General features: G+C 45.1%; 1 protein-coding gene across 9 annotated transcripts in view; it reads right to left on the bottom strand.

Annotated features, from left to right (window-relative positions):
- Positions 1 to 14,312, bottom strand: part of acaca (acetyl-CoA carboxylase alpha) — a 33,301-nt gene that overhangs the window by 4,366 nt on the left and 14,623 nt on the right. For 2 of the 9 annotated variants that reach the window (XM_017459882.3, XM_017459884.3), the window contains 21 exons: positions 13,405 to 13,548; positions 13,111 to 13,213; positions 11,791 to 11,898; positions 11,648 to 11,704; positions 11,338 to 11,382; positions 11,100 to 11,141; positions 9,211 to 9,426; positions 8,814 to 8,969; positions 8,482 to 8,706; positions 7,810 to 7,965; positions 7,397 to 7,543; positions 7,046 to 7,315; positions 6,786 to 6,883; positions 6,503 to 6,623; positions 5,818 to 5,928; positions 3,739 to 3,882; positions 3,339 to 3,459; positions 1,671 to 1,767; positions 588 to 684; positions 363 to 498; positions 107 to 284 (listed from right to left, as the gene is read on the bottom strand). In XM_017459882.3, the coding sequence (XP_017315371.1) occupies positions 107 to 284; positions 363 to 498; positions 588 to 684; positions 1,671 to 1,767; positions 3,339 to 3,459; positions 3,739 to 3,882; positions 5,818 to 5,928; positions 6,503 to 6,623; positions 6,786 to 6,883; positions 7,046 to 7,315; positions 7,397 to 7,543; positions 7,810 to 7,965; positions 8,482 to 8,706; positions 8,814 to 8,969; positions 9,211 to 9,426; positions 11,100 to 11,141; positions 11,338 to 11,382; positions 11,648 to 11,704; positions 11,791 to 11,898; positions 13,111 to 13,213; positions 13,405 to 13,548 (2,772 nt within the window). Of the gene's footprint in view, positions 1 to 106; positions 285 to 362; positions 499 to 587; positions 685 to 1,670; positions 1,768 to 3,338; positions 3,460 to 3,738; positions 3,883 to 5,817; positions 5,929 to 6,502; positions 6,624 to 6,785; positions 6,884 to 7,045; positions 7,316 to 7,396; positions 7,544 to 7,809; positions 7,966 to 8,481; positions 8,707 to 8,813; positions 8,970 to 9,210; positions 9,427 to 11,099; positions 11,142 to 11,337; positions 11,383 to 11,647; positions 11,705 to 11,790; positions 11,899 to 13,110; positions 13,214 to 13,404; positions 13,549 to 14,135; positions 14,277 to 14,312 lie in introns of all 9 variants that reach the window. The other 7 variants (XM_017459876.3, XM_017459879.3, XM_017459881.3 and 4 more) reach the window with 7 other exon arrangements.

Here is a 14,312-nt window from a genome sequence, read left to right as displayed (position 1 = left end):
ATGCGACATCCGTTAGAACGATGTTAAGGAGCAACACGTACAGTATTGTGTACAGACAAACCGACACGACGTTATTGGGTTTTCTATAGAAACGTAAAGCTCTTACCGGCTGTCCTTGTCTGCGTACATCTCCATGTGGCGCGGGTTGATCGTGGGGTCGATCACTACCCACGATCCTCCACGGAGCTCAGCTTGAGGCGGGATGTAGACCAGCACCGGCTGCCTGTACTCCCTCAGGCCGTCCACGATGTACGCGCCGAACTTCAGCACCTGGTCATACATGTCTGCAGGCAAGATGTGTTTTAGAATATGTTTTTATACCGCGGCGCCGTTGATTGGTTTACGGACCGAAACGTACGGACCTTTCATGCCGCCAGAAAAGCCTCTCCAGTTGGCGAACACCATGAGAGGAAGCCCCTCGCGGTTCAGGTCCTTAATAGCTTGAGCCGTCTTAAAAGCAGAGTCGGGGAACCACACCTGACCGGCCTGCTGGATGATCTAAAGAAGACAAGACACATACACACGATGAGCATGGCGAGTCTGCATGTAGTAGCATCCGGGTGTGAGAGTGCGAGTCTGAGGCTCACTTTGGCCTCCGAGTCCAGGTTAGCCGGATCTGCCGGGATGGACAGCTCGACTGTTCTCGTCTCCACGGCGACCACGCCGACTGGGATACCTCCCAACCTGCAAACATAGCATAAATACTCATATCATTAATAATATTTGGTGTTAGGCGTCAATGATTATACAGAAGTATCCTAAACACGGTCCCCGTCGAAAGTATTGGAACAGCAAGGGCTGTTATCTAGCTATTGTTTTTGAGATCAAAAGATCGGAATTTCAGCGTTCGTTTCCTGACTATATGCATCCAGATGTGTTGAACAACTCCGAACATGGCAGCTTTTGTTTGAGTAAACCCACTCTTTCAAAGAAATCAAGGAAAAATATTGGAACATGTGACTGATCGGTGTTTCTTGCTGCCCGGGTGTGCTCTGGCTGTTTAACGAATTAATAAGGATAGGTCTTAATGTCTAATCTTTGGTTCGAGCCCTAGGTTTCGCCCGTGAAGGTTGCGTTTGTTGTCAAAAAGGATAAACCGACACGAAGACCAGGGAGCAATCTAAATCAGTGGCGTTTCATTCAATGGGACTTTCTCACGGTGGGAAACTGCTACAAAGAAAAGACACCGGAGACTCCTTCCATCAATGTCGCATGAATCTCTCCTTACAGAAAACATTTCAAGAAATGTTGTTTGAGAAATATAATTAGAGAAATTTATAGTAGTCGTCCTAAACTCCTGTCCTAAAAACCTGGAGCTTCCTCGGGGAAATTAAAAAACAAACAAGCAAACAAAAACAACAGTGCACTGGGACCCAGGGCAGGACAGCACAAGACTGATGATGAACTAATGGTTTCCATGAAAAGCTTTGAAAGTGTGCTGAGAGAGAGAGAGAGAGAGAGAGAGAGAGAGAGAGAGAGAGAGAGAGAGAGAGAGAGGGGATGAATAGCTCTCTGAAGGAGAGCTTGATCGTTATGAAGGTGTCGTGGCCTTGTGTTTCCTATAGTAATGGAAATAAGAAGTAAACGATGCAGATACAGTACGTGTCCATAGATAATGATATCTAAAGGATCGATGTGTTTAGGTATAATGTCGATGTGCAGGAGCTCACCTGGCTCTGCCCACCACCACACTCTGTGCCCACGGCTGCATGATCTCCATAAACGAACCGTGGTCAAAGAAACCATTGACCCACGCTCCTTTAGGGTCTGCGAGAGAGAAAGAGAGAGAGAAAATGAAAGAGAGCAAGATAGACAGAGAGAGAAACATATATACATACATCATATATATACACATATATATACACATATATATATATATATATATATATATAGAGAGAGAGAGAGAGAGAGAGAGACACGGGGGGGTGGGCAGAGACATACAGGGGGGGAGAGAAAGGAGAGAGAGGGAGGGGGCAGAGACAGAGAGAGGGAGGGGGCAGGGACATACAGAGAGAGGGGGAGAGAGAAAGCAGAGAGTGGGAGGGGGCAGAGACAGAGAGAGGGGGGGCAGAAATATACAGAGAAACAGAGGGAGTGAGACAGAGAGAGAGAGAGAGAGAGAGAGAGAGAGAGAGAGAGAGAGAGAGAGAGAGAGGGCAGAGGCATACAGAAATACAGGGACAGCAGACAGAGAAAGACAGATACAGAGAAACACAGAGAGAGAGAGAGAGAGAGAGAGAGAGAGAGAGAGAGAGAGAGAGAGAGAGAAAGAGAGACGGGGGGAGGGGGGCAGAGACGTACAGAGAAACAGAGAGTGAGAGAGAGAGAGAGAGGTCTGAGGAACTCTATATAATCTTTTTAAAGTCTCTTTTTCCTAAAAACTGTAAAATTGCGTTAGGTTTGACTTTGTTAAAAATTCCTTCCAGTGTTGACAATAAAACGAAAACAGGTTTGTCACGGTGTTCAGACCAGTGCAGTGTAATAAAACATGCTTGGAGGATAATGGGTTCTGGCAGAAGCTACATGTTGGTGAGTCTCCTCCTAACATTCCCCTCGTGGATCATCCTGGAGTGACCTGTTCCACAGAGATCTAGTGGAGAACATCTGGTCCCGGAGAGGCGTTTCTTTTGCTAACGATACGGCTGACGTCATGGAGTTTTGTTCATGGTGCATCGCTCCCACTCAGTTTGCCATTCGTTATTAATAGATGAGTTTATTAATAACGAATGATTTTTCGGGTCAGTGGGAGGGGATCGGACACTTTTGGAAAAATCGGCTGATAGTGCCTCTTTTGCAGCAATGCCTGCATTGTCATTTCCCAGGATTCCACAGGGTCCAGGTACCCAGAGGTAAATTTTGGACCTCCAGATCCAGCAATTTGCAAACAATCTTTCGTCCCTCTCATCTGTATTAGACACATTAATCTGTTTGGGTGGGTTTTTTTGGTCACATTTTCATCAGCATCTCCATGAGTCATCCTAGCGGGCAGGATTTCACGTTTTTTTTTTAGTTTATCAACAAAGTCGCAGGTATGACGTCAGCGTGGGATTAAGCTGTGTGTCTGGGCTCGAGGCCGTGTCTCGTTCCCTTTGCTGTAATTATAGAGATGTGGAATCTCTCCTGGCTGGAAAGCGGGAGGCCCATCCATCGCAGCCTTATCTCTGTGAACCCAGAGCCTGAACATCTTACAGCGAGTCTTACAGTGATCTACTGGTGCAGTTCCTGACCCCTCACACACACACACTTCTCCAATATCACTGCTATCTGATTTCAAAGCAAACCAATCAATCAAGCACGGGTTAAATTTCTCTAATATACGTAGAAGACTATTTTCTCACTCGGACTGGCTCGTCCCGCCAGCATCCACCGAGGGTCGTACGGCGCTTTTGTGGGTACGAACTCCACCTGCCGATCGATGGGGTCCTTGGCTGCCAGCAGCGGCACGGGGCTCGACGTGTTCTGAAAAAATAAATAAATAAATAAATAAATGTAAAAAATATGCTGTTAATCGTACAAAGGGCGCTGCACAAAGATAAGTTTTCTGTAACGAACTTGTTTCGTGGACGTTCCACATTACCGAACGTAGCTATAAACGGATAAGAAGTATGGCGTCATACTTTTTGTCCGTTTATTCTTTAACAAAGTTTTTTTTTATTGTACTCGAAACTGAAGTAAAACTGAAGTGTGTAGTGGATGTGATTTATTTATTTATCCCCCCCCCCCTGCCAACCCCTCCACCTTGGGCATGTAGGAGAGCCACTGCAGCAGCGTGTAAACACCCTCGAAGTCGTCGCACACCGTGGTGTGTGTAACGCCGTTGTTGTGCATGATCTGGACGCCTCCCAGCTGGTTATTGGACGTGTAAACCTCACGGCCGAGGACCTGCACAGAGAGAGAGAGAGAGAGAGAGAGAGAGAGAGAGAGAGAGAGTGTGAGTGTGAGAGAGAGACAGAGAGAGAGAGTGTGAGAGAGAGAGAGAGAGAGAGAGAGAGAGAGAAAGAGAGAGAGAGAGAGCACACGTATAGGGAGAGAGTGGGAGGGAGAGAGGGAGAAAGAGAGTGGGAGGGAGAGGGAGAGAGTGGGAGGGAGGAAGGGCGAGAGAGAGGGAGGGAGGGAGAGAGAGAGAGAGGGAGGGAGAGAGAGAGAGAGGGAGGGAGAGAGTGGGAGAGAGGGAGGGAGAGAGAGAGAGAGAGTGGGTGAGATCGAGAGAGAGGAAGAGAGAGAGGGAGAGGAAGAGAGGGAGAGAGAGAGAGTGGGAGAGAGTGGGAGGGAGAGGGAGAGAGAGGGAGAGAGAGGGAGGGAGAGAGTGGGTGAGATCGAGAGAGGAAGAGAGAGAGGGAGAGGGAGAGAGAGGGAGGGAGAGGGAGGGAGAGAGTGGGTGAGATCGAGAGAGGAAGAGAGAGAGGGAGAGGGAGAGAGAGGGAGGGAGAGGGAGGGAGAGAGTGGGTGAGATCGAGAGAGAGGAAGAGAGAGAGGGAGAGAGAAATAGAGAGCGCACATAGAGCAAACACGTCAAACACGATTTAACCTTCTTTTATGTTCTACTCAAACGCATTAAATTGGATATTTTTGTTTATTTTTAAGTTACTTAACTTTCCTTATTTTCCCTTCGCCCGGACAAAAATCTTCAGCAACAACGATAAAGGTACAAATCGATTGCAGGTTTTCGACGAACAAAACGGTTTTAGGGTTTCCCCCTTGGTGTTCTTTTATTTTTACAAAGGCCAAACTATAACGAGTAGTAGGCGGTCTCCTGCTCTGTGCACGTAGCCCAGAAATGACTTCTCTCTCTTTGTGCACGATCTGAACTGAAGTTCGACCTTACGTTACGTTACGGATTTCGATGTCAAGCGCAGGTTTACAGCGCGCCGCACGACGACTGAACCGCGCTTCATCTCATTCGCACCCATGCGTGCAAAAGGGACAGAAAACTGAAAAATAGGCACACAGCAGAACCATTTCTGCACACAATGAAATGGAAATAAAAAAATAATAATAATAATAAAAATCTATAGATGCCAACAGAGAGCACGCTTTCCAAAGAATGATGCGCGTGCCCTTTCCCCCCCAGCCTCGGGCATCAAGCTATTTCTATGCAAATAACGATGCCATGATTTTTTTTCTTCTTTTAATAACACTACCAGACCTGCAGGAGACTGAGAGAAAGAAAGACAGAACGAAAGAAAGGAAGGAAGATGGAGATGTGAAAATTGACGGGCAAACAATTCAAAATGACAAAATATGCATAGAGATTATTAGGAAACGAGCGGAACGCACTGGACCTCGATCAAGGAACACGTGTTCCTGACCAATTCGTAACAAATCTTTGCTCCCAAAAACGTAGACGTGCTAACTGCACGAACCGAACAGCAATCTATCGCGTCACAGATGAGAGAATCTGATTGAGTGGGCGGGGGTGGGACCCCAAACAAAACCGGTCCTACACCGTCACCGCGCTGCACTCCATGGCCTGAATTTACTGACGCAATTAAACCGGGAGCAAATTAAACTGGCCTTATCTGCCGGGGCAGCGTGGAAATTTATGCACGCAAGCAAACAGTTATGACGGCCGTTTGTATACGAGAGACAGGGGAAAAAGGGAAAACGGTTCCCGCTGCATCAATTAATGTGCGGCGGTTCAGAAAGCGGAACCGATTACGGAGCGAGTTTCCGAACGCGTCTCAGAAAAGAGCTGTTCTTCGAGTCACCGGAGATGTTTCCGTCCGCAGAGCTGGATGTAATCCACTCAAACCGGTCCTTCTGGAACCTACGCACGGGTCATGTTATGTGACGGTTCGTCCAGAAGACCGGACGCACCTTGTTGAGGGCTCCGGCTCCCGTCAGGATGATGTGCGAGTTCTCCACCTGGATGGTCCGCTGGCCGAGACGCACCAGGTACGCGCCGATCCCGATGGCCCTGCATGTCACCTGAGCAACACAACGCCCCACACACACACACACACACACACACACACACACACACACACACACAGAGAGAATTAACACCAAATCACACAACAATTAAATACTATATGAAATTAGTCAGAGTAACAATACCATAAGTATTGTAATCATATGCAGGTTTTTGGGCTGAACATTAAAACAAAATTGTTTGGGTTACTAATACTCAAGATGCATATAAGCTGAGGGTCGGGTGATAAAAAAATAAATGTAAAAAATCTACAATACGTGACCATAAAGTTACATTTTACAAAAAAAAAAAAGGGGGTAGATGCATGTTTAATGATCCTTTTACTATTTATATAACGTCTACAAAATACATCAACATAAAGGGAGAAAAATAAAGACAGATTTAACAAAAATGTTACAATTTGGTATAAAATTTTTAGTCTTTATTAAAAAAAAAAAAAACAATTGAGGAAAAAAAAAATTTATATTACCCAACTGTGAATATGCTGAATTAGAATAAAAACAAACAAAAGCTTTTTTTTTAATGTTACAATTGTGTGTGTGTGTGTGTGTGTGTGTGTTTCTACTGTACCAGGTTCATGGTGATGATCTCCTCATAAGCGAGCGAAGATTCTCCGGCGATCATCCCTGAGCCTCTCAGGTTCTCTACGCCCAAGCCTTCCTCCTTTCCAATGATGTCTGTGATCTTATACCTGCATGTACACACACACGCGCACACACGCGCGCACCATATTAAACCCTTTAAAACAAGTATAGCTGAGCACTAGCACTTCAGTTAAAGTGGATTTGCAGAACAGCACCAGCCACGTAAACAAACAAACAAACAAACAAACAAATCAGAACCGTGTGCACACCTCGATTCCCCTTCGTCCTCCACGTGCTCGCAGTGCACTGAGTTCAGCGCAGAGACCTTCTTATAGTCCTGAGGTGTGAGGTAGAGGTACTTAAATCCCTGTCACACAAAACCAAAATGACCCATGTATGAAGTTCCATGTGTATTTTAGGGCACTTTATGCTTTCTGTATACTCCTGAGTGAGATGTGTTGCGCCCTGAATATTGAGTTTTTAAAAAAAAACAAAAAAAACCTGCACACACCACAGTGTGGCATCTCACCTTGTACGGGTCGGCCGGGTCCTGCCAGGCCACGTGGAACATGTGTCTGATCTCCTCCGCCAGGCCGATGCGGGCGCCGCTGTTGGCAGCGATGTAGACGCGCGGGATGCCGCTCTCGCGAGCCATCTCCGATGCCTGCTGGAAGAGGACGTCCTCCTGCGGCCCGAACGAGCCGATCTTGTGGGTGATGTCGTTGCTGATCACGACGATGTCGCGGCCAGCGGGGTACTCGGGTGTCCTGAGGGTGATCCGCCATGCCACCATGCCAATCTGCAAAACGTACAGTTAGAGCTTCGTTGACAAGATATGGAAATTTGTTACGATCTGAACGCCGAGTACTGAGAGCCGGACCTCATTGCCACCAGGCAAGCGGTTCATCTGCACCAGCTGACCCTGAGAGTCCAGCACCAGCTCGGTGAAGGTGAGGAGCTCAGAGGGAAGGGGGCACTTGGGCAGGTGAGCGTACGTGTCCATGGATTGCCACAGCTTTTTCAGCGCCTGGACGAATGACAGCAGGAGGGGCAAATGAAAAAAAACCAAAAACGGATAGAAAAGCCACAGATATAGACCACGCCCACAAAAAACAATTTCTCGAATTCGAGACATAAAATCATACCTTTCACATGATCTCATACTTTGTAATTTGTCATTTTACGGAATACTTGCCGACGTGAACCATCATCGGATTTATGAAGAAAACCCTAGACGTTGATCCTACAGATTTTTAGTTTATTATTTATTATCATTCTGGTCACCGAGCACACCTGTCTGAACATCTCGGGCAGGTCGTAGACGTAGGTGGTGCCGAGGCTCTGGGCCTGGAATCGTTTGGACTGCAGCAGATCTTTGGTGACGTACGGTGTGTTGATGAGCATGCCATGGAGAGGCCCCTGCTTGTCTCCGTACGCCTGGAACATGATCTGGAATAATAAATAAATAAATAAATAAATAAATAAAAACAAGATGAAGAAGAAAAGAAAAGAAAAAAAGAAAGAAAAGAAAATGACATGACCATGAACGACACTGATGCCTGTGCTGAAAGGTTCTGCTAACATTAGACATTTATTAAAATGACACTGATTATTATTATTATTATTATTATTATTATTATTTATTCATTATTTTTATTCTGTAGATCACCTTTGTTTCAGGTCAAAGTGGTTTAAAATAAAATAACACATGCGTACATTGTATACATTTATATAAAAGCAACCACGTGCAGAAAACGTGATGAGGAGACCTACCTCGTCTGCTGTAGAAAGAAAAATATGAGGAAATCCTGACAAAAACCTTGCACCGCATTTTGAATCATTTTCCTCACGATTTCATGGAATGATGTGAAACATGACACTGGCACTAAAACCATTCAACTGTGTGTGTGTGTGTGTGTGTGTGTGTGTGTGTGTGTGTGTGAGTGAGAGACGTGTGGGCCCCACCTGGCGGTCATTGGGCCCCACCTGTCCCGTGCGAGAGTCCGTGACCTCCTTGTACAGACTGATGTCCAGGTAGTAGCCGCTCTCGTTGGTCAGGAAGAGGCGGATGGGGATCTGCTTGCCCGTGGGCGTGAGCCGGATGTTGATCTTCAGCTCGGCTTGGAGCACGCGCAGCTTCCACAGACGGCTGCCATAACGCATCACCATGGAACGCACCGACTCCTCGATCTGCCACACACCACACACAAACAGTGTTTCAGTCCTAGAGCTCACAGAGAACATGGGCTTCCTAGTCAAGCAACACACTGTACCGAACTACTGCGCAAAAACAGAACCTTTGAGGGATCCATGATGACGGTGGGGACGAAGTTGAGGAAGATGTGGTTGCAGTCTGTGCGCACCGTGGTGTTGTTGAAGGCCACCTCCAGCTCGTCCATGGCTTCCAAGAGCAGCCGCTCGGCCTCGTTGTGGAGGTACTCGAAAGAGGCTTCCTGAAAAGCACAAACAGAAATAAATCAAATCAAAATCAAATCACACACACTGGAATACCACATCAACATGCGATGGCGTTACATATTTAAAGTTATGGTTGTGTCTAGAAAAACATTCCCTCGCTCAGTTCAGTGACCTGTAACCTCTTTTTCTGTGTAATTAAAATACTTTCTTTACTTGCGAAAGGGAAGCCGAGAGGAATAGAAGAATAAGAATCGTTTTTCCCGACGGCGCGCTCACCTTGGTGACGAGGTCCGAGTGGCGGATGATGGCGCGCACGAAGAAGCGGTAGTCCGTTACCTCGGCGCCCACCTCCACGCGGGCGGCGCCCAGGTACAGGTGCATCTTGTGGTTGGCGCACGGGATGGCGGTGAGCGCAAAGTTCCGCATGCGGTTCAGTTCCAGCTGGAAGGCCAGCGCCGGCTCCAGGTGCCTGTAGATCCGGTCCTCTTCGAACTGGACGCACACACAGAACCGCGGGTCATCAAAAACATTCAACTTTCCCAAAAACACAGGGAGGGAATAATATAAACACTGGAGAGGAAGAAGAATGTGAAATTCAGTTGAATTTCACCGCCCTACCCACCCACCCCACACACACACACACCCCACCCCGTCCAGCGCTAATAGCAGGCTAGATTTAGTAAATGTAGGTAATCACAGCTAGCTAATGGACGTCATCTCTCTCAAATGGGCAAAATAATTAAAAAGTTCATTAAAGTAATGAGCTTTGGTGGAACCATTTTAGAAAACTATCACAGTCAGGAGGAGCCATTATCAAACATGATTGAGAGGCTATCAGAGAGCGTGCCGGCGCAGGAGGGGAGGACCCTTCCTCTACTACAGCGTTATTTCTGTCTGGAAAAGAAAGAACGGCTTTGTAGTGAGGAGAAAGAAGAACAAAAAGGCCTCGTGAGTGTTCAACTTTCCCGGCACGTGTGCCGAGCGTGAACACTTCTGATGAAAGGACACTCCGGAGGACAGCTCCGAATAAAACAGCGACTTTTAGACTTCACCTGAAAAAAAAAACGAGTCATGCCCTGGTTTAAAAAGCGTTACCCGAGGCCCGGGGTCTTTTACTCCCAATCTCTCGTCTTCCTGTCTTGGAGAAGGATGAATCTGACACAAAGCCTGAAGCTGGACGCACACGTCTCACGTGGCAATGATTCAAACATCGCAGGGAAACCTGGGACGCAGCGCTGCCATCGACAATATCTACATTCATTCTTTTATGATTCTTTTCCCCTCCTTTCTCTCTTTCGTTCCGTCCTTCCTCACTTTCATGTTCCTTTCTCTCTTTTCCATCCTCCCTATTTCTGGCTTTCCTTCTTTCTGTCTTTCCTTCCATCATTACCATTCTTTCTTTATCCTCCCTTCTTACTTTTCTCTATCTTTTCTTCCATCCTCCCCATTTCTTTTCCTTTTCTTTCACTCTTCCTTCCTTCCTCCCTATTTTATCTGCCTCCTGTCCTTCCTTCTTCTCTATTTTCCTTTATTCCCCTCCTCCCTATTTCTCCTTCCTTTCTTCCTTCCTCCCCATTTTATCTCCCTTTCTTCCTATTTTTCCTTCCTGTATATTTTACCTTCCTCCCTTCATTCTTCTCTCTTTTTCCTTCCTTCCATCTTCCTGGATTTTCCTTGCTTTCCTTCCTCCCTCCCATTATTTTTCCTTCCTTTCTTACCCCCTTTCTTCCTTGTCCGTCTGTCTGTCCTACCTTTCTGTCCTCTTGCTCATTTTTCCTTCCTGCCTCTCTCCTTTTTTTCTTCCTTCCTTCCTGTCTTTCTTTTCCCTTCTTTCCTTTCCTTCTGTAATTTCTATCCCATTTTCCACTTCTTCTGTCCTTATTTCCATCCTTCACCCCCCCCCCAACCCACCTCCTTCATTCCCATTATTTATTTAATTTATTATTATTTACATTTTTTCAAATGTAACCTTTTTTTGACATCAATCTTTCAGAAGTCTTACTGCAGTTTGATAAACGTTACCACATTCATGAAATATAAATATATCTGGACCAGCCCACATGGCAACTGCAATAGTTTTAGACATACTACAAATCGTTCTGTTTGTGATTTAAGCTTCAGCCTGTTTGTGGTTAAAAGAAAGCGAACGTTTAACATTTACTCACCTTGTCTCTTGCACGGAAGGTGAAAAATTTCGGGAACTCCCTCTGTGTAAGAAAGAAAAAAAAAAACAAAAAACTAAACATCACGAAAACCTCCCCCCCGGAAATTCAGGGATTCGTCTACGAATGTCTGGCGAATCGGTCAACTGCGATCGGGTTCAAGCCGCAATCATGAGTTAAGAGAAGAACGGTAACGTGTAGATCTATTCTCTTATGTTAAAATCACACAGAAAATACTCACATGGAACCTCTGGTCCACCTCACAGTTGATCTGTTTCCTGAAATCCTGTTAGTAACGGCGTCGCGACAGCAAAGGGATGGAGACAAAGAAAGAAACATGCAGTGGAACAGCTAGATTTGAGTCTGAATGAATTAAGATCGGGTTTCTGTCTGGACATCATCATCAACATCATCATCATCATCATCATCACCACCATGTGCATTCACTTTTTTCGGATCATTTTAGTAAAAGCTCGGACACGGACAAGAAGAACGGGACGGCGGGACATAAAACAGAGCCGTGCTGGGTCCTGAACAGACGCAGTCCTCACCTTTTGAGCCACGAGGAAGGTGAGCCGCCGGATACCGTGCTCAAACAGCATCGATTTCTGAAAAGCAAAAGGTTCCAGTCAGTAATTTGGCATGAAGCAAAGAGAAAAGCCGTACATTTTGTAGAGTCTGGAACGTAGTTTACCTTGGACTGGGTGAACTCCCGGAACATGGACGCCAAACTGTCGTCATCGATGTCGCTGTCGGTCTTAATAGCAACATTCAGGATGTGGATGGGTTCATCCAGTATGCTCTTTTTAAAAAAAACAAAAAAAAACAAAACACAACAACAGTCAGGACACCTTACCGGCGATGGCGGAAATATTTCAGAATATTTACCCATTTCTAAGGAAAGGAATGAGTTCAAGTAATAAAAACATGCTTGCTTTAAGATTGTTGCCATATGGCAACAATGTGCAATGGTGGAAAGTATCATATGGTCAAAAAATTTACACAAAATATGAGATTACAATTCAAATTACTGCATTTTCCAGACTATAGGATGCAGAGTTTTTTTTGCCACCTAGTAAGCATGTAAAGGTTAAATCGTCTAGATAGGAATTCCAGTTAAAAAAGTAATGTGGATGGATTTACTCACTCAAAATACGTACAAAAATTCGATCCAAACATGTTTTAAGTGAAGTATCGTTTTCATTCTCCATCTTGAATTTCAAATTCTCTCTCTTGTAACATAAAATTTATAAGAAAAAAAAAAAAAAGCACCCTAGTGCCTTTTATTTATTTTTGTGCTATGTAGGCCTCTTTCAATTCATGAATGCACAAACCCCAGTTCCATTATCGCGCGTTGTTGCCGTATGGCAACAATTACGTTTTATCATCTAGCAGAACACTCGAAAATCTATAAACTTGTATAAATAACCAAAAAAAAAAAGTTAATTTATCTCAGATAGTTTAAGTGGTTTTGCCTAAATATTGAAGAATGAATCGAATTTTAAGAGCCTTCCAAAGATGACTTTCACCATTCCGTGCGACTGCAGAAAAGGAAGCGCAAAAAGCACTTCCTGGTCATCTGACACGGATTTTTTCCCTTTAAAATAAATAAATAAATAAATAAATAAATAAATAAATAAATAAATAAAGTCAAAGTTAAAGCGCCTCTTTTCCAGTTACATAGGACAATAGGTGTTTTGTATTATTTGTATCCAATTAAAAATTGGAGATAAATGAATTGTTGCGTATGGCAACACCATGCAGTAATGGGTTAACTGTTAATGGTTTCTCAGCGATAACTGATAACCATCAACAGGCTTCGAATTTAAATGAGCGAAGGCAACGTTGGATCCCGTTCGATTTCGTAAATCGAAGTGTCAAAGTCAAAAGCTGTAACTTCCAATACAGAGTTCCGCCTGTCGTTATATGGTGTGATGCTGGAGCTGTCGCTGCGATCAGCTTGACTCCTGAAATAAGGAAATAAGCATTAGATTGTCCAAACAGGGTCACTCACCTTGTTGTCTTCCTCTACATACAGTACAGGGTTTCCCCCTTCTGGGAAGGACGGGCTGGTGGGCGGAGAGTCCGAGAAACAGCTCAGGACGTCGTTAATGTTTCTGAGAAAGAAAAAAAAAAAAAAAAAAAAAAAAAGTGCTTAGTTCATAACAAGTACTGAAAATTTAAATACGTCCAATCAAACAAGGACCCTGGAAATATGCACATCTGTCTCATCTGGCACAATCACATCTGTAATCTTTTACATGACAAGTCTTTGAGTTATGAATGAATATCTCTCGCACACACACACCTGGTGAATTCCTGGAAGGAGCGGAAGGACACCATGGCTCCCATGCGCTGACACGGTGGCGTGAAGGAGGTGTCCAGAAGAACGTCGCTCACGCTGGCCACGTGTACCATGCCGTAGTGGTTCAGGTTGGACGAGAAGGACATTCTGAGAACACGCAACACACACACACACACACACACACACACACAGACACACACACACACACACACAATCAGTTCAACCCTGTAATAAGCCCCCTGCGCCCTAAAAGATGTGAGTGAACAGATTTGCGTCCTTAAGAGCTGCATCAGCTTGAAATACATAAAGTCTTAAACACCACTGAAAGCAGCTCATAAGAAGGCAAATTACAGTCGAAATGGAAAATGTTAAAAAAAAAACAAAAAACAAAAAACAAAAAAACCATAACTGTAAACCAATCAGAGTCTCACTTTCACCACCAGACTTTTTCCAAATAAACCCTGACAAGAAAACAAAGCAAAAACAGCACCCGAGAAATCTTATACACCGTTATATCCCATGTTCTCGTCACCTCTTCCTACATCCCTGCCCTGTGTTTTAGTTAAGGGAATACTTCACCCGAAATTCCAGCGCTAACAATAAATGTTAAGCACTTCCCATTAACTCTCACACAGGGTTAGCATGTTTAGCGCTGTTGAGCGCGGCGTCTGTACACCGCGCTCAACGGCACTCGGGATTTAAGAGCTCTAACGTTGTCGCTGTTCTCGTTCTACCTGTCCGAAAGGTCATTAGATGCAGCTGCGCTAGCCGTGGCTGCGTCATAGCTAGTCGTGGCAGTGCTAGCGTCACTGGCTCTACGCTTAGCTGCTCTAGCTTTAGTTCTGTTGTCCAGCAGTAGTGGCACAGAGAGTTTCCTGAGAGAACATTAGCACACAGTAACACACACAGCA

Source organism: Ictalurus punctatus, chromosome 28 (assembly GCF_001660625.3).
Source record: "Ictalurus punctatus breed USDA103 chromosome 28, Coco_2.0, whole genome shotgun sequence".
Taxonomy (NCBI): Eukaryota; Metazoa; Chordata; class Actinopteri; order Siluriformes; family Ictaluridae; genus Ictalurus; species Ictalurus punctatus.
This window is presented reverse-complemented; position numbering and strand designations above follow the sequence as displayed.